Consider the following 24,337-nt stretch of genomic DNA (forward strand, 5'->3'; position numbering starts at 1 on the left):
TAAAATCTTTTGGTGTCTTTACTGCTCCTCCAACATTCCTATGGAGAACTCAAAGCTCCTCTGCCTACAAGGGCCAGATGATATGAATGTAAGAAATAGGTTGTGTTAGGTGTTAGGGAGCAATAAGCATCCTGAGGAGCTCCTCCTCTGCTGAAGCTAGCACCAGAACCAAACTCTAGCCTACTGTTATATTGGGGTAAATGGAGTTCTAGTGATTTCTAAATTTCTTTAAAGAATTTAGATTTACATGCAGAAATGTCAGTTTTTAACTGTTTGCAAACTAAAATTATTTTCATCACTGTGCCAACCAAACAAAGCATGTCCAAATTCCAGTTGACTACCTCTTTATATGACACAGGGAAAATAGTACCTTAAAGGTAATTCTCTCTTCTTCTTTTTTTAAAAATATTTTTAGCTATAGATGGACACAATATCTTTGTTTTATTTTTTTATGTGGTGCTGAGAATTGAACCCAGTGCCTCACACATGCTAGGTGAGTGCTCTACCACTGAGCCACACAACCCCAGCCCTAATTTCCTCTTCTTTATAAACAGTTCTAGGAAATTTTAGGGTCATTGTTTTTAGGAATTTTATCTCAAGAAATCTGGTTCTGAATTTGTAGAGGTATGCCCACTGGTGAAGGGAATAAAATCTAGATCATTATGGTGAGAGTAGCGGGGATTTTGCTTGTTTCCTGTGTCCTTTGATGGAGGGAGGAAAGCAGGTCTGGGATTGGAGTTGCTGGGAATTTTCTGCTCCTCTGCAGTTTCTAGTCAAGGCATTAGATCCGTTTTTATCTGATCGTAGTATTTATGATGTTTCAGTGAGTCATAGATGAGAAACCAGCAGACAGTTACATATTAAGAAATAAGGCTTATTAAGAAATCCTGGAAGAACTGAGTGTTTCAGCCAATTTCAGAGAATTAACAATTGGGTAGCTATTTTAAAATTTGTTTTGATTTCTGGATTCTCCCTTTTCATAACTTTTAGCTTTAATTGTGGTTAATCCAGACATGTCCAGATCACTTTGTTTACCCTCCTGCTCCTTCCTACTTTTTGGTTTATTTGGACTTCTGAGAATGGCAACCTGAGAAAAAGAAGAAAACTGGAGCCTGTATTAATAATAGCTAGCCTTTAAGCACTCACTGTGTGCCAGATGCTATAATAAAATACTTTTACATATATCATCTCATTTATTTCTCCCAGTAACCCTGAAAGGTAGGTGATGTCAGCTCCATTTTACAGACCAGGAAACTATGGTTTGATAAATTAGTAAATAGGGTTATGTCAATGTTCTGATAATATCATCCTTTTGTTTTTAAAGATATGAAGTCAAAACTATCAGATGACATAGATTTTGGATTTTCTGGGACTTTTAGTTGTAGACCTTTTCCTGATTATAGTGAATGATGAAGAGTTGTTGATATCAGTTATGGTTATATGGTAGGGATGGCAATTCAGTTGGGAAAATCACTTAATTGCTTTGGAGTCAGATCTGAGTTTTAATACCAGTTTTGCCATGTATTATTGAGTGGGTTACTTAAGCACTGTAAACCTAAGTTTAATGTATTAATAATAGCTAGCCTTTAAGCACTCACTGTGTGCCAGATGCTATAATAAAATACTTTTACATATATCATCTCATTTATTTCTCCCAGTAACCCTGAAAGGTAGGTGATGTCAGCTCCATTTTACAGACCAGGAAACTATGGTTTGATAAATTAGTAAATAGGGTTATGTCATTAAGTCTCTTGCCCAAGGTCATATAGCTAGGAAGAGGTAGAACTGAGACCTGAGTCTGTGACACCATAGCCTCTTAAATACTAGAGTACCTGGCACATAGTGCTTCTTAAAGTACTCTCCCACCATACCCCGTTCCTCTTTAAACAAAACTGAAACTTATATATCTTTGAGTCCAAATTTGGACTCTTTTGTGCATACATTGGTATCACCACAGGTATCATATTCTGATGGCATGTTGGTTTTTTTTTTTTAATAATAGGGAAACTGGGAGAAAACATGATTTTGAAACGAGCTGCATGGGTGAAGGTGCCATCTGGGTTCTACGTTGGCTCTTACGTCCATGGAGCAATGCACAGTCCTTCACTCCACAACCTAGTGCTGGGAAAGTATGGGGCCTTGGTCATCTGTGAGACATCTGAACAGAAAGCAAACCTTGAAGACCTTGGCCGCCGCCTTGGGCAGCATGTGGTGGGCATGGCCCCTCTCTCTGTTGGCTCCCTGGATGATGAACCTGGGGGAGAGGCAGAGACCAAGATGCTGTCCCAGCCATACTTGCTGGATCCCTCCATCACATTGGGACAGTACGTGCAGCCCCATGGGGTGTCTGTAGTAGACTTTGTGCGGTTTGAATGTGGAGAAGTTGAAGAGGCAACAGAGGCTGAATAGGTTCTAGAGACATTTGGCCTAGGAAAAAAAGGTTTATTTTTAGTTCTGGACATCAAAATAAAAAGAATTTGCCCAAGTCTCTTCAAACCCAGAATTTATCAATTGAATTTTTAATGAAATTATATAGTTCATGGGTAAAGTTAATAAATATATAATAGTGTAGAATTTTTTCCTTGTTTGCATAATACTAGGTTTATTTATTTATTTATTTATTGGTATGGGGGATTGGACCCAGGGCACTTAACCACCGAGCCACATCCCTAGCTCTTTTTATTTTTATATTTTTGGATAGGGTTTCACTAAGTTACTTAGAGCCTTACTAAATTGCATAGTCTGGCCTCAAACTTGTGATCCTCCTGTCTCAGCCTCTTGAACCTTTTGGATTACAGTCATGTGCCACCACCCCTGTCTGGGTTTAGCTGTTTATTTTTTTATTTTAATTTTAATATTGTATTGTATGTGGTAATGGGGATTAAACCAGGGCCTCCCACATGCTAGGCAAGCACTTTGCCACTGAGCTACATCCCAGTCCTTTTAAAAAATTATTATATTTTGAGACATGGTCTTGCTAAATGGTCCAGACTGGCCTCAAAGTTGTGATCCTCCTGGCTCAGCCTCCTGAGTCACTGGGATCACAGATGTGTGCCACCACATCTGGCATGCAAGGCAGATTTTGACATTCTTGTACCAAAGACAGTTATTACAGTGGTCCAGTTATTGAGAGAGTTCAATCAACACTGCCTCTTTACTTACCCTGTACTGAAACATTCTCTCAACATAATATAAAATTACCATGACAAGCACCCAAATACTGAAAAGAACTCCATTTGCTTATGCAGGTTATTTTTATTTGAAAAGTTAAAAATGCTGTGGCATGTAATGGATCTGGGAATTTGGATTTTCACCTTGGGATATATGTGCAAATAACTTCAATGCTTTGTGGGTTAAATAGACTTCAGAAGTACTGATATTGAAATTTAAAGCAAATGTAAGTCTTTGATATTTTAAGATTAATCTTTGGTTCTCTTTCTTTTGGTTTCTCTAAATTCATGCAGTTGTAGTGTTTTCTGCTAAGTCTATAGCCAGAAGGCCACAAAAGCCAAAAAGTGTGTAGTTAACATTTTAGTAATGACCAAGAGATGCAAGGAAGAGAAAAAATGGAGAACATGCTACGATTTTCAGATTCTATTCTTGTATCTAAATAAATAGCAGGCAGAAGTTGGTAGGTAAATTCTTTCCCAATATTGGCACTATCTGCTCTATGTGTTCTTGCAATAGGTCTTCTTGCCTTAGAAAAGCCCCTTTTCTTTCTTCATTTGGAGCTGTTTCCAGCCAGGAAGAGCAGTAAATTGCCCTCTTGTGATGCCAAACACAGACACAAAGTCCTGTTCAGAGAGGTAATTCTAAGAGAGAAAACAAAGTTTCTAGTTAGAAGGAAGATACAGTATCTAATGGTGTCAACAGAAGTGGGGAGAATGGGGGCAAGAGGGAAGCCTATGTAGATCCTTGGAGGGGGAAGTAGAATGAATTGTCAGGAAATCTATAATAGACTTACAGTATTCATGGCCAAATAGTTCAGGTTGTAGAGCCCCAGTGGCCTGTGGAAGAAACTGGATTCCCTGTTTCATGATTCAAGTTTCTTTCCAGAAAGACAATAAATGGGTTATATAATATGAATAAGTTATAGAGATTATATTTTGGCAGAATGGAGAACTAAACTGAGTGGTGCTTTTCCTTATACTATGTCCTTAACTACCCTTTTTTGGGAAGGAGGGGGGTTACTAGGGATTGAACCCAAGGGTACTTTACCACTGAGCTATAGCCCTAGTCCTATTTTGAGATAGGGTCTTACTAATTGTGGCCAGGGCTGGCCTTGAACATGGTGATCCTTCTGCCTCATCCTGCCAGGTCACTGGCATTACAGGAGTGTACCACTAGGCCCAGACTTAATCAACTTTGTTTTTTTGGTGCTGGGGGTTGAACTCAGGGCCTGATGCATGCTAAGCATGTGCTCTACCTATGAGCTACATCCTCAGACCCCTCAGAATATTTCAGGTGAATCTTACTGCGAACCTATAGTTCTAACATTTATTTATTGATGTAATGATTATTTTGTATCCAAGTAAAGATTATTAATATGTGGCCTCTACTTTTCAAGAAAGTTGTAGTCCAGAAACTTAAGACTTAGGACATTATGGGAAATCCAAAGCCCTTTCCCAAATCAACTCTTTCAAGGGGAAGATAATTAATTCAACATGAACATGTTAATTCATTCAACCAAAACTTAACTAGCACCTGCTATCTGATAGGCATAAATTTAGGTGCTGAAAAGTTGAGAATATGACTGGGCATGGTTGTGTACACCTGTAATCCCAGCAGCTCAGGAGGTTGAGGCAGGAGGATCACAAGTTCAAAGCTACCCTCAGCAACTTAGTGAAGCCCTAAGTAACTCAGCAAGATCCTGTCTCTAAATAAAATGTAAAAGGGCTGGGAATGTTGTTCAGTGGTTCAGTGTTTGAACCTGAGTTCAAACCTCGGTACCAAAAAACAAAAACAAAAACAAAGAATATGATGGCGAACAGGACAGACAAGTTCCTTCCTTCTAAGGATATTACTATAGTGGGGGATATAGACAATGAACAAGTTAAAGGGAACTGGAGGGGGTGAGGGAAGCAGTGTTTGATGGGGTGTTCAAGGAAGGTTTTTCTGGGGCGGCGATGTGTGAGCTGAGACATAAACAGTGGGAAGGAGCTGGCTTTAAACTCTCTGAGAGAATATTTATTCAAGCAGGAGCACTAAAGCCTCTAAGACTGGGATAAGTATGTTCAAGGGTAATAAGTAAGGAGGGTAGTGATATGTAAGGTGAAATCTCAGAGGGAGGTGAAACCCAGATTATGTAGGCCTTCAGATTCTTTTTAAGACAGTGGGGATCTGTTCAAGCTGTTTCAAACAGGGCAGTAGGTATCTGCTTTAAAAAGTCCCTTTGGTAGCCAGGTATGGTGGTATACTCCTATAATCCTAGCTACCCAGGAGGGTAAGGCAGGAGGATCACAAATTCTAAGCCAACTTGGGCAGTTTAGCAAGGCCCTGTCTCAAAAATAAAATTTTAAAATGGTGCCAGAGATGTAGCTCATGGTAAAGCACTTAGCCAGTATGTATGAGGCCTTGGGTTTAATCCCCAGTGCCGCAAAAAGATCCCTTTGGCTCTTATTAATAATTACAGTCATGTGGAGAACAGATTATAGGGATGAGGTGGAAATCATCTGAATTATAGTAGTCCATGATGGCTATGTTAGACCAGTGACAGACAGATGGACAGAAATGAATAGAAGCTATCTGATGGATTCATGTGGGAGGTGAAAAAAATCAAGAAGGAGCTCTTGGTTTGAGCCACTGGGTAGCTCCAGTGTCCACTGAGTGCCTATAAATGTGCAGAATGTCCTTGGCCATTTACTGAGATGGGTTCTTTACTGACAGCTCCACTTATGCCAGACACAGTTCCTTTAGCCACTCACCTCCTTTTTGGCAGGGTTCACATCCTCAGGAAGCGCCTGATTTTGATTTTTCAATAGAACTTCTATAGGGTAATATTTTGGCTCATTGACAGCAGAATTCAGGGAAAGGGTTGCATTCTTCATGTCCTAGGTAAGATAAAAGTATAGACATGGGAAAAGACTGTTCAGTGTCTGGTGATTACAGTTTGGCATGTATATAATATTTAACATTTTGTTTTGTACTACTTCATCCTTCATAATCATCTTTGTCCCCAAACTTGGCTGCATGTCAAAATCATCTGGGAATCAAAAATACTCAGTTTGGATTCTTGTTGGGGAAGTTGATTCACTAAGCCTAAGGTGAGTCCTCATAGCTAGTCTGGCACACATACTGTACTTAAATCTCTTTTATTATTATTTTGAGGTACTGGGAATACCCAGAGCCTAGTGCATGCTAGGCAAATACTCTACCATTGAGTTTAAACTCCAGCCCTAAGACTCTTTGAAATATTATAATATACCTTTTCTTGGCCCTACATTTCCAGTCCTTTTTTTTTTTTTTTTTTTTTTTGGTACTGGGAATTGAACCCAGGGGGCTTAATGAATGAGCCACATTCCCAGTCATTTTTATTTTTTATTTTGAGACAAGATCTCACTAAGTTGCATAGGGCCTCGCTAAGTTGCTGAGGCTGGCCTCAAACTTGTGGTGCTCCTATCTCGGCTTCCTGAGGTGCTATGATTACAGGCTTGCTTCACTGTATCTGGCTTACATTTCCAGTCTTTAAATGCCTTCAGATGGAAGTTTTACTTTTCTTAAAGACAATTTAAAGACACTACATCACCATTACCTTTGGAATTTGACTTTGAAGAGCAAAAAAAGACACTACCATTTCCAGTTTGTTTGTTTTTCATTCTTTTTCTTTCAGTTGTTTTCATTTTTTTTATTTTTAGACAGGATCTTATTCAGTTGCCCAGGCTGGACTTGAACTTTTGATCCTCCTGCCTTAGTCTCTTGAGTTCCTGGGATTACAGGTGTGCACCACCTTGCCCAACCACTCATCCTGATATTAAAGAGCTGTTGGATTCCTGACTAGTCTCCACTTCTTTTATCTGTTGAAACAGGGCTAAATGACCTATGTTTCTGTGGGCTTCACTGTCAGAAACTGATAAAAATATAATCTGAATGAAAAATTTATTTCCAAAAACTGCCAATAACTTTAATCTCTCCTGAATGGCAGAGAGGTAAATAAAATTAGTTTTATTTTTGTTATTGTTCTTTTTTAAGCAGCAAGTCTATTCCAAATTCTGGAAGGCAGTAAAATGAGGAACTTAGCTCTGAGATCTGTTTTTCTATCAACTAAAAAAACCTTGGGCTGGGCACCACCAATTCCAACAGCTCAGGAGGCTGAAGCTGGAGGATTGTGAGTTCAAAGCCAGCCTCAGCAATTTAGCGAGGTGCTAAGCAACTCAGTGAGACCCTGTCTTGAAATAAAATACAAAAAAAGGGCTGGGGATGTGGCTCAGTGGTTAAGTGCCCCTGAATTCAATCCTATAATGCAGGGAGCGGGGGCAACAACAAACAGATCTTGGGGCCAGGCTCAGAGGCATAGGCCTGTAATCCCAAGCAACTCAGGAGGCTTCAGGTAGGAGGATTTCAAGTTCAAGGCCAACCTCAGCAACATAGCAAGAACCTGTTCCAAAATAAAAAAATGAAAAGGGCTGGGCAGGTAGCTCAGTAGTGGAGCATCCCTAGGTTTAATCCCCAGTACTGAATGAATAAATAAATAAATAAATAAATAATAAGGGGTGTAGCTCAGAACACTTGCCTGGCATGTACTAAGTCCTGGGTTTAATCCCCAGCACCGAAAACAAAACAAAACAAAACACTCTTTGTCAGGATAGACAACTAGGGCAGTACTAAGACATGGTAGAGCTTTGACCATGTAGCCTTTGCTTTTTCTTTGGCTCTGGGGTTCCTCTGAGAGAAAACCCAACTCACAGCAGTGATTTGCATGATAGTAACAGCATCTCCCAGTTCTTCCTTTAACTGTTCATATGATTTTCCAGCCTGAGGAGAGAAAACATAGGATGAGATAATGCTGATAGGGGAGAAACATGTTAGGCCTGGTCTGTACCTTCAGGAAAAGCAGAAAGTCTGGAGAATCAGATAGTAGATAAGTAAAACCAAACATTTTGGTTTAGAGTCATGCAGGGTACAAAGATGCTTTCATTTACATTCTTTGATGGTACTCCTTCAATCCTCCCTGTAAGATTTAAGAAAGAGCAGTTGACGGAGTTAGAAAGCCTGAATTCTTCCTATTGACTGTGACTTTGAACACATAACTTGTCCTCTGAGCATCTTCATCTATAAAATAGGAAACAAGACCTGCACTGGCTATCAGGATAGTTATAAAGATTAAAAAGTTGATGTGTGTGAACTTTATAAACTATATTACTTCACAGTGCCTACTGCTGAGTCAAGCTGTGAATGATCTAACTGGACTTACTGCTATGGGGGTGACAGGGAAGAGAAGAAAAGTAAAAAAGCAGGGAGTAGAGTGGTTTTACTTGGCCCCAAAATCTGTACCCCCACTTCCCTCTGAGCTCTTATTTCTGAGCTCTTCAACTTTAAGAACAAAACAATTTTCCCAATCTCTGTTCTTACACTCCAAATGTAAGGGTCCCAGGCCAGGAACCAGCCTGTGAAGATGGGAGGCTCAGATCCCTGTTTGATGATCAGGATGGGTGTATGGGTGTCTCGTCCACTGGGGTGAGTGTGCAGGTACTCCTGGGCAGTAGCAAGGGCCCTCTCCTTTTCTATGGCATTTGCCTCAGCTCCAATCCACAAGAACACCTGTTGTGATACAGATTTAATATTTGTTAATGCAGTCAGACCAAAGACTAAGTACTAGATCATATATACTGATTATCTATCCCCCTCAGCAATTTACAGCCTCAGAAAATGTCTCAGCCTGATTTGTTCAGCAGAGAGAAAGGTTTTCCTAGAATCAGCTTGATATTTGTGGTTTTAATTGCTATGTGTATTTCCCAAATCTACATCTCCAAATCTGAGCTCTCACTTGAAACTCAGCTTCCTAAATCTAACTTGCAAAACTCCTCCTCTTGGTTGTCTCCAATTTTCTCAAATATAACCCTCCTAAAATACAGCTCCTCTTTTCTAAATGTGTATCTGAATTTCCACTCTAGGTAAATGGTATTCATCCATCTAGGGCAGAAATCTGGGAGTCATGTCCATAACCTCCATATCCAGTGAGTCACCAGTGCTGCTCAGCTAGACTTCCTCTGCCTTTGTCATTATCCCTCTATCCCTATTCCACTGCCCTCTGCAGGCCCACAGCAGCTCTTCCTTAACCCTCATCTCCTTCTAACAGGAAATTACAGGGGTGATCTATCTAAAGCACAATTTGACTGTCACTCACCTGCTTAAACTTCAGGATAAACTTCTTGACATGGTAGGTCAGGCCCGTACCTACTTCTTCAGCTTCATCTCTAGGGTGCTCCTTAACTCTAGCTTACATTCTGATAATATTTCATGTCTTGCTTTTATGTGTGCAATATTCTTTTCCCACAGGCTTCTCTATTCTTTGCCTACTAATCCATTGAGATTCAGCCTGAGTCCTCTCTTCTAGGAAGTCTTCTTAGTGCCCTTAAACTGTGTTAAGTGCCCTTAATTTGTACTCCTGTGGCTCCTCATCATGGTTCAATCAATGATGTTTCTCTGGCTCCTCCCACCAGTTGGAAACTCTGAGAGTGGGGCCTTTCACCTTGATGATACCCACCACCTGGCACAGTGACTAACATGGAGGATGGTGCTTAAAGTGTGCTGAGCTGATCAGAAGAAAATGGTATGTGGAGGAGGGGTTGCCTTGAAAATACCTATTTGTACCCTTTGGTCCCCTAAAAGGGCCACATTCTCTGGATTTGGAATCTGTTGCTATTGATCCTAAGAAGGGCAGGATGATATGATGACCAGATTTTCCCAAAGCAAGGTGGGAAAATTTCCTAGGTGGTAAGTTTTGAACATCTTTGTGAACTGTGACTGTGGCAAAAGGCAGCCTCTTTCTTTGGTCTCTACTAACAAATGTTGATTTGGGGATGGTACAGGGCTACCCAGGGCTTATTCTGAGTGTGGACAAAATAACTTAAACTGTGGGTATCCTTGTCCTTTGTTCTGAATTTTGTGGCTATGTCTTACCTGATCCCAGGTATCCAGGAGCATCACATCACCTGGGTTCAGGTCATCCTGGGTGAAGTCTGTGATTTCAGTGACAATGAACCGGCCAGTCTTATTAGAACATTCAAAGAGACGGGATTGGACATCTAGGGTTTCCTGCTGTAGTCTACAACACAGTCCATTTAGAGGCACCAATATATATAGAAATCATGTTTTTAAAACTGAAAGGAATCTTAGAGTTTGTGGAGGCAGAGAGAGTCAAGAAGAGTGGAATACAGTGTTCCCATACCTTTTGTCATTCGCATAAGGAGTTTTACCTCCCAGTAGGTCCCAGAACTCAGCTGATTCCTGGCCCTCTGCCACAGTGTCCTCAGTGCCATCACAGAGAAGACTGGCCAGCTCTTTAGCCATTGCCCGCTCATCCCCACTAGAACCCTGTGCAAGAAAAGCACAGATGTTAGTCAACATGAACCCATTGATGTGGACAGAGAAGCTTCTAAGACTAACTCAGTGTAATCAGGATTAGATACCAAGACACAGTGCCTCAGAATAGGGGGGATCGATTTATTCTAGTGGTGGGAAGAGGGGAAAGAAGACAGAGTGTGCTGGCAAAGAACAGGACTGGACTCTGAAACCTGTAGTGGATGTAAACAAGAGTAAGAGTCACCTTTGTTTCAGCTTCAGCTAGAATTTTTAGCATCTACTTTTTTTTTTTTTTTTTCTTTTGATGCTAGGGATTGAACCCAGGGTACTTTACCACTGAGCTATAGCCCCAGCCCTTTTTATTTTTTATTTGAGACAGGGTCTCCCTAAGTTACCCAGGCTAATCTCCAAGTCACAATGCTTTTGCCTTGGCCTCCCAAGTAGCTGGGAGAGCTGGAATTACAGATGTTTGCCAACATACCCAACTTCATTTCTGTGTAAAACAATTACAGTGGCTTTTTTTTTTTTTTTTTTTTTTCCTGTTTGTTCTTTTCTGATGGTGCTGGGGATCAAACCCAAGATTTCATGAATGCTAGGCAAGCACTCTACCACTAGGCTACATCCCCAGCCCCAATTTCAGTGCTTTTTAAGGCACTAATGCAATACGAATTGTGACATCATCATATTTTTTGTTTTTTTCTTCTGTGTTAGCACCTTTCCTGTTATAAACCAGCAAACTCATGTGGGAAGACTGATTTATCTATGTGTGTAGTTGTTTATGGGTTGTCTCTTGAGTGTGGGCAGTACTATCCATGATTTTCTAGTGGTGGCCTGACTGGGGAATGTTGGTGCTTCCTTTGAAGATTCTTCAGGGAAAAGTTTCCTCTTTTTGAGGACTGTACCAATTTACTTTTTAGTTCCTTTGATATTAATGACCAGGATCAAGGTCAGGGGGCATAAGGCTGCGCTCCAAGGGGCTAGTGTGACCGTTGGACCCAGCCATCCTACCTTGCCATACCACAGGTAGTGCTCCGCCTGGGTCCTCAGCAGAAAGACATCATTGGAGTTTAGGGAAGAGGCAAAGGCTGGAACCTCCACTGCCTTGGTGTTAGATTTATCATTTCCTTGAATCTGGAAGAGTCTTACTGGAGGGTCAGGCTCGGTATTTCCCTTCCTGGAAGTCCCACCCTAGAGCAAAGAGGAAAAGCAAAGTCCAGAATCTTGCATTAGGCTGGCTGTTGTGGGAAACATGGATGTATTTGATGCCATCTTTGTCCTTCCAGAGCTTTGAGGCTAACAGGAAAGGGTTAAAGTAAGCTGGGGCTATGGCACAATCATATTAGCTTTTGTTTTTTGTCATAAAGAATAAAGTTTTGTCACTGTGTGGGGTTAGTGACACCCTCTCTAAAAAATAAAAGACCTGAAGATGTAGCTCAGTGGTACAGTACCCCTGGGTTTAAGTCCCAGTACTGAAAAAAATAAAATAAAAATAAAAAGATCTAGGGATGCAGCTCAGTGGCTGAGTGCCCTTGGTTCAATCCCCAGTACCCTCCCACACACACACAAGAAAGACAAACAACAACAACAAAAAAAAAAAAAAAAAAAAAAAGGAGAAGGAGGGGAAGAAGAGCTTTGTTTTGTCCCAGGCTCTGTGATTAGTGCCTTACTAATACTTTACTGATCCTGATCTTCATGATAACTATGAAGTAGTATGAAGTAGGCACTGGTATTCCATGGTGGCGACAAGGAAACCGAAATTTAGAAACCTGGCTGATAAATGACTAGGACTTGACCCCAGACTGATGTGACATTACACTGGGCCTGGTAATGCTTCAGCCAGGGCTTCATGGAAGAAGTGGGACTTGAATATGAAGGGGACGATTCAGGGGTTGATAAGGTGTGGCACATGTGAGGCCTAATGAGGAGACCCACCTAACTGGAGCAGAGGGTACAGGTTGGGGAGCTGAGGGTGATGCACCTGCACAAGTTATATGGATCAGATTATGAAAGTCCTTGAACCTGATTTAGGTTGGACTTGAAACCCTAGGCATTTGGGATTCCCTCAAGTGTCTTAGACTAAACTCTTCCTTTGTCTATGTCTAACCCAGGCCCTACTCTCCACTTTACACCTCTGCACTTCCTGGTATCCCCCCTACTATTTTGTTAGTTCTGAGCATTCCTGCTGCTGGTGTAATTTATCCAAGGCTCCTCACCTCATAGATAACCAACTTCCCTTTGAAGATGGCCATGAAGTGGCGTGGCTCCTTCCCCATGCTGACCCGAACCTGCACAGGGGCCCCATCAAACTGCTGATCCAGTTGCACAGCCTGGTATGCTGAGGCTGCCAGCTCATCCTGTGAGGCGTGTCGCCCCTGCAGCAGTGAGAGGGGAGCGATGGGCCTGCTTCCTGCCCCAGCCCAGTGGCCAGGGGAAGCATCTGGATCCAAAACTGAGCGCCTGTGCCAGACCTACCTGCCAGATGTACAAAATGTAATGTGGCTTCCTGTTCACCTCATATGTATAGAGAACCAGATAGCAGTCTCCTCCATAGAAGAAGCCATGCCACTGACGTTCCACAGGAACTAACTCCAGGTTCTCAATTCTCCAGACCTGTGAACAGAAGGAAGCACTGTTCCTTAGAGATAGGTGTCCTGTTCAGAGAGCACTACCCAAAGGGAACTGGGCCATTCTTAGTGGGGTACCAGGTGGGTGAGGTGCTGACATTCACTCCAAGTACCCCTTCCCTCTCTGGTCCTTCTCTGTCAGTGGTGAGGTCTTGTCACATTTGCATGATTTGAATCTGAGAACTGGATCATGGGGCTAGAGGTGTGTACTCAGTGGTAGAGCATTTGCCTCTCACACATGAGGCTGTAGGGTTCAATCCCCAGCACTGGCCAGGTATGGTGGTATAGCCTATAATTCCAGTGACTCAGGAGGCTGAGGCAGGAAGGTTGCAAGTTCGAGACCAGCCTCAGCAACTTAGCAATACTTTGTCTCCAAGAAAATAAAAATAAAAAGGACTAGGGATATAACTCAGTGGTAAAGTGCCCCTGAGTCTAATTCCCAGTTAAAAAAGAAGAAGAAGAAAAAAATTCCAAGCACCACAAATAAACAAAAATCTGGGTCCTTATCGGGTGTATCCTGTCACAGCTGGGTCTTTGCAGGCTAGGCAAGCAATGATTTGAATATATCTGCCAGGTGAGCTACTGGAAGCAGATTTGGGGATGTGTCTTTCGCTTCCCGGAAGCAGTGTGGGGGAAACTGTCAACTCTCAAGCCTCTTACAGAATACTGAGGTACCAAAGGGGAAAGGAAAAGGAAAGCAGACAGAATCACCTGCCTCCTCTACAGCAGGCAAGAGGGCCAGTGTTGCCCTCACTGGGCTCACCTCGACTTTCCCACTGCCATCATCTACCATTCTTTCCTGGGCAGCTACCTCTGGCTTTGTGTGTAGCAGAGTCACATCAAACTTGTCCTGGAAAACTTTAGCTGCAGAGGAAGAGTTGGGAAAAACAGTGAGAGAGGAGCACCCATGCCTGGCTTTCTAGTAGTGAGAGGATGCTCTGGGGGCAATCTCACCAATTTTACCAATGTTGAATGTTTTCCCCAGGCCTGTGGTCTGGTCCTTCACTGACCACTTCTGGAACAGCTGCTTGAACATGGCTGACTCGGCACCATCATTGACAGTCTCCACGTTGGTGCTGCTGGGGTAGCCCTTCATTCTGATGAAGCTCTGTAGACCCACCCCAATACAAAGGCAGGTCAGTTGGGGAATACATCAGGCTCTTTGCTTCTTTGGTAATTTACCCCTTTGAAGTTAGTTGTTAGTATTCCTCTTCTCTGGGGGTCAAAATTCTAACTTACTTCTAAGGACCAAGTTACTTGCCTCAAAAAGTGCCTTGTGGAACCAACCTCTTGGCATCTCTTCATTGGCCTGTCATGATTATGATATGTGTTTCAGCACTTACATAACTCTACTAACTTTGTATTACTGTTGTTTTCTCACTTATTGCTTTGTAAGTACATCTTGTCTGCTAGGTCTGCATGAATATCATAAGCTCCTTGAGGACAGGACCATTAACCTTGACATGCAATATCCCCTTCAATAACAAGTCATCTTTTATGGATCAGGTGCTGTGTGCCAACTACTGTTCTGAGTGCCTCACAAATAGTATTTAATCCTCACAACCATCAGGGAGATAGGCATTACCCCTGTGTTAGATATTGGGAAACTGAGGCTCTGAAGTGTTCAGTCTTCCCCAGAACACTCAACAGAAAAAGGTAAAACCTGGATTTGAATCTTGGTTTGTCTGTCTGACTCTGAAGTCCATGTATGTTGCCTCACTGTTGTGTGTGCAAGTGCCTAGCATGGCTCTCTGCACACATCTGAAGTGATATTGGCAGAATTATCACACATTTGTAGCTCCTACCAGGGCTTTAGACATGGCCGCCTGCTTCTCAACCTTTGTAGCTCCTTTTCCTTTCCACACGTAGATCTTGGCTCCATTTTGATCCACAATGTAGCAGTCCTGAAGTAGTCAGGAACAAATGTGGTTACTGCTGCTTAAGACCAGAAGAAAGGACTTTGCCCAGGGTCTGTTTTTTTTTTTTTTTTTTTAACCAGGGATTGACCCCAGGGGTGCTTTTTGTTGTTGTTGTTTGTTGTTTTTATTTGGTACCAGGGATTAAACTCAGGGGCACTCAACCACTGAGCCACATCCCCAGCCCTATTTTGTATTTTATTTAGAGACAGGGTCTCACTAAGTTACTTAGTGCCTCACCATTGCCGAGGAGGCTGGCTTTGAACTCATGATTGTCCTACCTCAGCCTCCCAAGCCTCTGGGATTACAGGCATGCACCACTGTGCCCAGCTGAACCCAGGGGCATTTAACCACTGAGCCACATCTCCATTTTTATATTTTATGTAGAGACAAGGTCTCACTAAGTTGCTTAGGGCCTGGCTGAGTCTGGCCTTGAACTTGTGATCCTCCTGCTTCAGTCTCCCAAGTCACTGCGATTACAGGCATGTGTCACCATGCCTGGCTCCAGGGTCTGTTTTTGAAGCCAGGTCTGGCTACCTGGGCTAAGCCCCTGCAAGCTCTACTTACGTCATGGTTCAGTAAGTCCTGGACCAGAGGTCTTGTTCCTACCTCTGTGACCACCAACTGCCCAGCCGAGTCTGAGACACTGGAGAAGGGGAGAGGTTAGCCTGTACCTTCACTTCTACAAAGAATCCTATAGTCAACTTGTTGTTTTAGTGGGGAATTTCTGCGTAGAGTTTGACTTCTTAAGATAGACATGGCTTGCATGCAGACAGGAATGTATAGACTCTGTTCTCTGGAGGAGACTTCTCTCCCAAACTTTATTCCTTCCACATCACTGGGCACGTATATACCAGTGTACAGGAAAGGTCTCCCTAAGAGATTAGGATTTAATTGCCAAGGAGAAGATAGCTGTCTCCTTGAGAGGCAGGTCTCTGAGCTCTTAATGGGGGTTGCATTTGAAAAGGACAAAGAAGAAAACCAGATGCCTGCATTAGGACAAAGAGCAAAGTTGAGTCCTGGCTTTTTAGGGGATGCCTTCCACCACCCAGCCTCCAGCCAGCAACCAGGTTTAGCTACTCACTGATATAACATGATATTTGGCTTCTGTTGCTGATCTTTGATCTCATCAGGAACTGCAGGCTTGATAATTGAGCGTGGACCAAGGGTGTCCTGAAGAACCTTCATCAACTCTGGGCTGGCTGCCTCCTTGTCTCCCTCTATCACTCCTATTTCAGCACGGCCCCCTCGCTCCCTGTCCCGAATGTCCTTTGCCAGAAGCATAGCCTGTTGAAAAGCCCAAGGAAACACTCAGCTCATCTGGGACCCCTTTCTGCCTGATAGGCTCAGGAGGAACAAACAATTCTAGACACAGGAGTTATTCTGATGCCAAGGAGTCATGTATTTTGCCTGGACTACTCAAGGACAGGGGTCCAGTCAGGCACACCTGTAATTCTAGTTACATAGAAGACTGAGGCAGGAGAATCATAAGTTCAAGGCCAGCCTCAGCAACTTAGTGAGACCCTATCTCAAAAAAAAAAAAAAAAAGGCAGGGTCCACTTTGAATCTTAGGGATCAGACAGCATGGAAAGAAAAGGGTAAAAGCATCTAAGGGGGTCCAGACCCATAACCAGGTCTGAGAGAGGAGAGAGCTCTAAGACTAAAAAGGTCACACCTTCAGGCGCTCTCCACTGTTGCTCTCTGGACCATTCCATTGGATAATGACCTTCCCAAGGTCCAGCAAGAAGACATCACCTCGGTTAAAACTGTCCCAGCTCAATTCCACCTGCAGGTGAGAGGTGAACATTGTTGAGGAGATATTCTTAAGTGCCAGGTAGGGAAGCCTTGGACCCAGGATAGTCAATAGGCAGGACTCACCTCAGTGGCCCTGATATTTCTCTTCCCCTTCACGTGTAACAGCCGCTTCACATCATATGTATTGGTCTCCACATGCTTCATCCCGGAGGCCACACCTCCCTTTTTATAACTGAGAAGATATCCATGCAATTATTTATTGAGCACCTGTGCTAGGTTCCTCAGAGACTGCTGTGAATTATACAGATGCAGCCTCTGCCCGAATGGATGGCAATGAATGAGCTAGGTAAATACAGATGGAAGTAGCTGCTTTCCTACAAGTGACTGACTTTCTGATAGGTCAGGGCAAATGTCTCTAAAGAACTGACATTTGAGCTGGAATATTACAATTAGAAGGAGTCAACAACATGAGGTATAGTGTTCCAAACAGAGGGAATCTTCACTGAAATTCTTTGTTTTTCATGTTGTGTGCAAAGTTTTGAACTAACTCCTCAGGTTATGGAACATTATTATCATTGGCCTTATAAACCCCTCTCTTGTGTTAAGTGTCTATGCACTCCCTTTTATCTGTATGCCCCGTTCCCCTTTTTCTCCCCACCACACACTTCCATTCTGACAGTTTAACAGCTCTTTTCATTTCACTAAGATGTGTCCTGTTGCTTGTGTGCATTTTTTTAAAACGTAAGTTGGGATTCTGTTATGTACTGGTCTGTTTCATACTGTGTTCTCTAAGCATTATGTCTGTGAGATGTGTCCATGTTCTAGGTGTGTAATCTAATCTGTTGCTTCTGATGCACATATTCAATCTCCCAGTTAATGACACCTACATTGCTACAGCTTCCTACCACCACTGACACTTCTATGAACATTCTGGTTCATGTGCCTTTATGGTTCTGAGTATGTGAAGATCTCTCCAAAGTGTATACCCACAAGTGAGAATTGCATTAGTGACATTGACTATTCTCTAGAATGCAGTGCCAGTCCACGCTGCCACCAGCAGGCATGAAGCTCCATTTCCTCATGGTTTCACCAGCAGTTGGAACCACCCAGCTCTCTAATTTGTGCTAGTTTAATAGGTGTCAGTGGTAGCTTTGTTTTGCTGTGCATTTCTCAGGTTCATCCCTCCCTCCCTCCCTTCCTTCCTTCCTTCCTTTCTTCCCTCGGTACTGGGGATGGAACCCAGGGCCTCACACATGCCAGGCAAGCTATCTACCACTGAGCCACATTCCCAGCCCCTCAGATAGCTTTCTTCATGTGCATTGGTCCTATGGGTTTCTTCTGTTAATGGCTGCGTCTGTCCTTGTTCTGTGCTAATATCACTACTTACATGATGCCCTGTTTGAAGTAGCCTCGGAAGGTGTCAGACTCATGGAACTGAACCTCTCGGTGCTGCACAGGGCTGCCTCCCAGGTAGTCGTCCAGCTGTATGGTATAGATGGCTGCACAGCTCTGCTCATCCTGGGAGGAGTCCTTCCCGATCCAGAAGTGGATGTTCTGGGAGAGGAGACTGCCCGATCTCCGGGTCTGGGATGTAGCCAAGGAGAGCAGGTCAGGGGCCCCTTTGCTCCTGGCCCCTCTGGCATGGGAAGAATGTGGCTTAAAGTTGTTTGTGCTCTGCCCTTGGCAGAGTTGGGTTCCTTTGCTGTACCTGAGGTGTACTAGGGCTGCCTTGTCCTTTTTGCGGGACTGCTACAGTGGCTCAAGTTTTGTCCACCCAGATTCTTTCCCACATTTGGGAAAGTTGACAAGCTTGTTGCTCCCAAAATAAATGGAGACCAATGGGGATCTTTTCCCAGTTGGATTATTATGGTTTGGATATATAGTTGTTCCCCCAAAACTCCTGTGTTAATGTAGGGATGTTCAGAGGTGAAATGATTGGATTATGAGAGCTGTGACCTAATCAGTCCATCCTAGTTTGAATAGACTGACTGGGTGGTAACTATAGGCAGGTAGGGCATGCGTGGCTGGAGGAGGTGGGTCGCAGATGGGAAGGCATCCTTCCAGGGATCATTTTTCCTGCAGATCCTTCCTCTCACAGCTTCCTGGTTTCCATGAGTGGAGCAGACTCCTCCACCATGCCCTTCTGCCATGTGCTCTGCCTCACCTTGGGCCTAGAGCAATGGATTTGGCCAACCATGGACTAAACCTCTAGAACCATGAGCCATAATAAACTTTTCCTCCTCTAAATTGTTCTTGTCAGGTATTTTGGTCACAGCAACACAAAGCTGACTAAACACAGATTACAGACTTGCCTTACAGGTCTCCTTGTGCCCCTGTACCTAACCTCCAATCATGTTCAGCTGACCTGTGTGTCTGTGTGGTTTGTCAGGGCTGCTCATGTGGGATATTGTGTCCTCTACTAGAACAATGGGCCAGAGTTAGGCCTTCTATTTGTCCGACCTTCTGCCACACCACCTTAGTGTGGGGTCTGGGTCTCCAGAGGAAGAAGTGTTGCTTGTGGGCAGATTCTGAGGTTTAGATTGAGGGCCTCATACTTGCTTTTTGATGTAAAATTTAAAACCCAGGCCTACCAATGGCCTTTCACAATCAAACTGGAGGCCTGCTCCCACAACACTGAGGGAGAATTAAGGTGGATACAGGAAACCCCATTTCTTTCCTTCACCAGCAGATCTCTTGACAAAGCCCAGGAACTGGCTCTCAGGGGAGAAGTTCACAGGAATGGGGAGGATGGTGCTCACCGAGAGGATGATGTAGCAGTCTCCCTCATAGAAGTTGCCATGAGCACTCAGGGGTACCAGTGCCAACTCCATTTTCTGGAAGGACAAGGTTATAGATAGGCTGCATTCCCTCCTCCTTCCTTACCCAAAAGCCTCCTTCTCTTTCTTTTGACACAGGTAATAGGGGAGAAGTAGATGTCTCCATGACCTTACAGGGTCAAGTAGCCAGCACAAGATTTATGTGGTCACCCTTCTAGCTTCTGAGAGTTCTACCTGCATCACCCTGATCCAGTACTGGTTCCCCTGGCCCTGTTTTCCCCATGTCCTGCTTGGTCTTATCTCACCATACTGTGAGGAACCTTGTGAGCCACATGCTGCCCTTTGCAGGGGACAGTTGGATATAGATTGTGAAGCAAAAACTCTCGGTTGTGCTAGTGCCTCCAACACTCTTGTCAGATCACTCTGATCACCCAGAGCCAGCCAGGCCTGCCATGTAGAAAGGATGCTGGAACTTTGTGGAGGTGAGGAGGAGGCTAACAGGCTGTTGAAAGTGCCACTGGGGAGCTGAACTCCAAGCTGACTGTCCCATATTTGGAGTCTGGGTTGGGCCCTTGATTTATTTGTCACTGCATGTACTGCTTGTTCCCAGAGGGCCATTCACATAGCCTCTGATGTAAATTTTCATGAGTCTCTTCAAGTGAGGTAAATCTGTTTGTGTTCTATGTAAGACATGTCTATTAAAAAGGTTAAGTATATCATAATTCTTATAACTCCATTTTAGTACCAATTTATTTTTTAAGTAAACTGGGAGCTGTAAAACAATGGAAATGGCATGGGCCTCTCACAAACTCTGACTTTTGGTTTTTTGTTTGTGGTGCTGGAGATTGAACCCAGGACCTTGCACATGTTAAGCAAGCACTCTACCACTCACTTTACATCCACACTCCCTTTTAAAATTTTATTTTGAGGCAAGGTCTAAGTTGTTCAGGCTGGCCTTAAATTTGCAGTCCTCCTGCCTCAGCCTCCCAAGTAGCTGTGATGACAGGTGTGTATCACTGTAACTGGAACCTGTGGGTTTTATGCAGCAGTAACTGACTGGACTTGTGAGGGTATCCTCACATCTGACAGGCAGAGTTACCCAGACCAGAGCTTGGAGCTTAGTCACCCAGAGGGGCACAAACCCAGGGGTGGGGTGCAATGCCCCTCTGTGTAGTGCCCCTGCCACCATCCTTCAAGGCCAGAGTGCCCTGTAGAAGACATGTAGACATCTTCTATTTATCTGATGGGAGCAACCAGGAGTCTCCAGGGAAAGTCCCACCCATCTTTCTAGGACATTTATGGGAAGTGCAGACTCCTAGGAGATGAATGGAAAAAGGACAAGCTAATTTTTGTTTGGAGTTCCATTTTCCAGGACTAAAAGCATTTCTTCCTCTTGCCATCTACCTGCTTTAAGCATCAGGGAAGGAGCAAGGATGGGAAAATGTGCACTGTTCTCAAACCAGAGGATCAGGAGGATTGGAGGGCTGTCATTTAGCAGACCTAGGAATCAGTTTGCCCGTAGATCCCAGCAATCAGGAGTAGGATGTGCCTCCCACCCTCTCACCTCTATTCTCCAGGTGATGATCCCAGGGTCGTTGCCCACAGCCCTGAAGACGCTGCTCAGAGACATGGTGCTTGTCTTCCCAGGACTGAAACATCACAGAGCAAGAGGTGATACCCGTTGAACCGGGCATCAATTCAGTTTTTCTTGGAAATCACATCCCAATCCTGCCATGTCCTTGTGGTACATTCCCACACCATTTCATCATTATAGAGGAAATGACTTATTCAAGTTCATGTGGTGAGCCTGGCTGGTCTAGTCTCTACACACAAATCCTGCTTCCTACCTGCCACTTCCTTTGTTAAAAACTTTGGTAATAGCTATGATTATTTTCTAAAGGGGTGATAAATATTTTAAGTCCTATGTTGAGTTACTTTGTATATACAACCTCATTTAATTCTCAGTGTTTTTTCTTCATCTTGTAGTATAATTCAGGTTTAGAGAGGTTAAGTAACTTGCCCAAAGGTACATATTAGAATGAGACCCATATCTGATCTTAAAAATCTGTGCTTTTACCTATTTTCACATATAGCAAACCTTCCAAAATTTATTGAAATTCAGTAGCTTGTGGAAGGAAAACCTGGTTAAAAAAATTTTCCCCCCAAAGTTTTCTTCTCACTCTGAATCTTCCTAGATTCCCTGCTTGAAGGTACTCTTCATAATCACCTTTGATTCCATCTTTCTGCTTTTAACTTTCGTCTTTTTTTTTTTTTTTTTTTTTTTTTTTTTTTTTTTTAAGTAAACTACCCTGAAACTCAAACCACCTTTCCTCCTTTTGTTAAATGACTAATATATACATTCTGGGCCTTGCAGAAGGGAAAATAAAATGGCAGAGCTGAGCCTGGGTCAAAGGATTCAGCACAAGCAAAGGTGGTGGGTGTGGCCTGTCTTATCTGAGGGCAGGAGGCTTCCTTGTCCCTTTCCCACACAGATTAGAGCTTCTCCGGATCAGTTCCTCCAACCCCCGGCCCTGAGGTCTCCAGTTCCTTCAGGACTCAGCAATGGGAGGAATGGTAAGGAGTAGTTCGTGTGGAACTGGTTTTCTGAAGTCCAGGCATGGTTTGGGTTATTAAGTACCTGCACATGACCAAGGTCACCTAGAGGCTTTAAATAACACAAGTGCCTTCCAGGGTTGTTCCTGCTCTCAAGGAGATTGCAGTCTGACAACATGACAACTAATGAATGTTAGATTCGTTTCTCCCAAAAGGCAAAGGAAAAAGGCTGAGATTGATGGATTTACGTAGAAAAAAAAAAATCACCCAGGAAGGACTGTGCATTTTTGCTATTTGGAGGCATACTGTGTTTGTTAAGAGGAGCATGTCAGGGCCCGAGTGTTGCTCAGTATTAGACCATTTGCCTAGCATGTTTGAGGTTCCAGTTAGATTTCCAACACAGGCGCGTGCGCCCGCCCCCACCCCACAACAAAAAGAGCCTGGCCATTCTTCTCTTCAGTTTTGAAGGATGAAGTTAGGTTTGGAGACTATGTGCCATTATCTAGTATAGACTTTGGCAAAGCAAAACAAAAAGAAAAAACAAAGAGCAGATTTGTTTTGAGTACTGTTAGAGCAGGACTAAAGCAGAGCAATGATGCGGAGCAGCCAGTGTTTGAGGATTTAATTTGATAACTTATGCTGCCCCACCCTCTGCTCAGAATTGCCAGGAAATATGTGTGAGCTTTCTTCAGACCCTGGATTTCAGTCATGAAAGGCAAATGCATGACCCAGCGAGGGAAAAGGGACCAGGGCCAAATTCATTCCTTGGAGATAGATAACTACCAACCTGGTAAATGCCAAGCTAATTGACATTAATTTGTACTGAGTCTCAGATCCCAAAATCAGTCCCATTTCCCAGCAGGGACTTCAGAACTGGGAAGGTGCTCAAAGTCCCCACAAAGCTGGATCCCTCTCTTTCACCCTTCCCATTTCCTAATTTATTAATTAATTCAGTATCCTTTAAGAGGACTGCAGAGATTCCTGAAATGGGATCTGAGTTTTGAAATTCCAGGTTAAAAGCCTGTGGTCTTGAATCTCACAGAAATACCCTTATGGAATTACCCCAAGTGGAAGAAGCGAGTTTATTTCTGCCTTACCCCATGCCACCTTCCTCAAAAATAGAGGAATGGGGTCTGTATCTTTCCCTGCTTTGAAAATGTGCCCCGTTTAGTGGTCTTTAAAAAAGGTCTGTTCATCTCAACAGAAGTTTGTAAAACTGGTCACAAACTCCTGATTCAACATATAAAAATTCTTATCCCAGAAGAAAACGTGAAGGGAATTTTTATCTCTTCTTTCCTTTCTGCCTCATTTAGTAGGATTTTCACTAACGAGTATCCGTAAGCCAGAGATCTTACCTTGCCTGGTGTTCCCAGTTTTCTGGTGAATTAGCAGCAGCAGTATTGAAGAGTTACCCCAGTGCAGGAGGCTTCACGTCCAGTGGATTTAGCAATGGCTGCACAGACGCTGGATTATATTTGCTTGTGTTTGCATCTTAACTACATTTTCCTAGTCCTGGCCAATCACAGCCAACCTAGCCCTGGGCTTGACTTATTCAAACCAGAGGGAAAGCTTTATTTGTTCCTATTCAAAACAGCAAAAACAAGAGCAGACTTTTAAAGGCTTCTTTTTAACTCCAGCGCCACGCCCTGATCTATTGATTTTTTTTAAGTGCACAACCCATCAATAATGCAGGAAAGAGGGAGGATATGAAATTTGCCATATTGTAGATATGAATGCATTACACTGATGACAGGAGGCAGGGTCTGGAGCTGCCTGCTATATGCCTGGATGTCCAGGCTGGCAAAGCCTGAGAAGCTTCTGGCATTTCTCAAAGGGGGGGGGGGGCAGTTTGGGAGAGAGGTCAGTAACATTTTGCTCCTTGGAGTCTCTACCAGTCATCCATCAGTCCAATCAGTATTTGAGTGCCTACTATGTTGCCAGGAATGCTGGGCTATGAATTTCAAGGCTTCTGGTTTGGCTACATGAGGAAAGGGCAACAGAAAACTCAAGCCTTCACTTTCCTTAGGGTTTCTGGTTTGAGTCCAGCAGTTAATAGGACACCAAGCATAAGTTTGTCAAATATCTGGATGGCAATGGAGTTGGTTCCAAAGGAGGGGCAGGGAAGATCTAATGTACTCCCACTGCTGTAACCTTGAAGCCCAGTGCTTGTTCCACTTCATCATGATTGAGG

At 43.4% G+C, this 24,337-nt stretch overlaps 2 protein-coding genes across 7 annotated transcripts in view; one reads left to right on the top strand and one right to left on the bottom strand.

The window, feature by feature from the left end:
- Nucleotides 1–2,644, top strand: part of Tsfm (Ts translation elongation factor, mitochondrial) — a 23,063-nt gene extending 20,419 nt beyond the window's left edge. For both annotated transcript variants that reach the window (XM_047549148.1, XM_047549147.1), the window contains exon 8: nucleotides 2,003–2,644. In XM_047549148.1, coding sequence (XP_047405104.1) covers nucleotides 2,003–2,409 — 407 coding nt within the window. In that variant the 3' untranslated portion in view covers nucleotides 2,410–2,644. The remainder of the gene's footprint in view (nucleotides 1–2,002) is intronic.
- Nucleotides 1,116–24,287, bottom strand: Avil (advillin). Of its 5 annotated transcripts, none has more exons than XM_047549145.1 (21): nucleotides 23,502–24,287; nucleotides 21,158–21,242; nucleotides 19,576–19,650; nucleotides 18,204–18,400; nucleotides 16,940–17,048; nucleotides 16,737–16,847; nucleotides 16,146–16,348; nucleotides 15,629–15,707; nucleotides 14,951–15,049; nucleotides 14,407–14,454; nucleotides 14,100–14,253; nucleotides 13,909–14,009; nucleotides 12,994–13,131; nucleotides 12,735–12,893; nucleotides 11,530–11,709; nucleotides 10,388–10,533; nucleotides 10,120–10,264; nucleotides 8,569–8,757; nucleotides 7,903–7,971; nucleotides 5,925–6,050; nucleotides 1,116–2,427 (listed from the first exon to the last, which is right to left on the bottom strand). In XM_047549145.1, the coding sequence occupies exons 2-21, from the start codon at nucleotides 21,221–21,223 to the stop codon at nucleotides 2,413–2,415; spliced, it is 2,409 nt and encodes an 802-aa protein (XP_047405101.1). In that variant the 5' UTR covers nucleotides 21,224–21,242; nucleotides 23,502–24,287; the 3' UTR covers nucleotides 1,116–2,412. The 5 variants fall into 5 exon arrangements, 4 of the variants coding, with proteins under 4 accessions (XP_047405101.1, XP_047405099.1, XP_047405100.1 ...); XM_047549143.1 differs by lacking the exon at nucleotides 1,116–2,427 and adding an exon at nucleotides 3,145–3,812; XM_047549146.1 differs by lacking the exon at nucleotides 1,116–2,427 and adding an exon at nucleotides 8,139–8,167.
- Nucleotides 24,288–24,337: the final 50 nt, after the last annotated feature.

The sequence above is a fragment of the Sciurus carolinensis genome, chromosome 4 (assembly GCF_902686445.1).
Source record: "Sciurus carolinensis chromosome 4, mSciCar1.2, whole genome shotgun sequence".
NCBI lineage: Eukaryota > Metazoa > Chordata > Mammalia > Rodentia > Sciuridae > Sciurus > Sciurus carolinensis.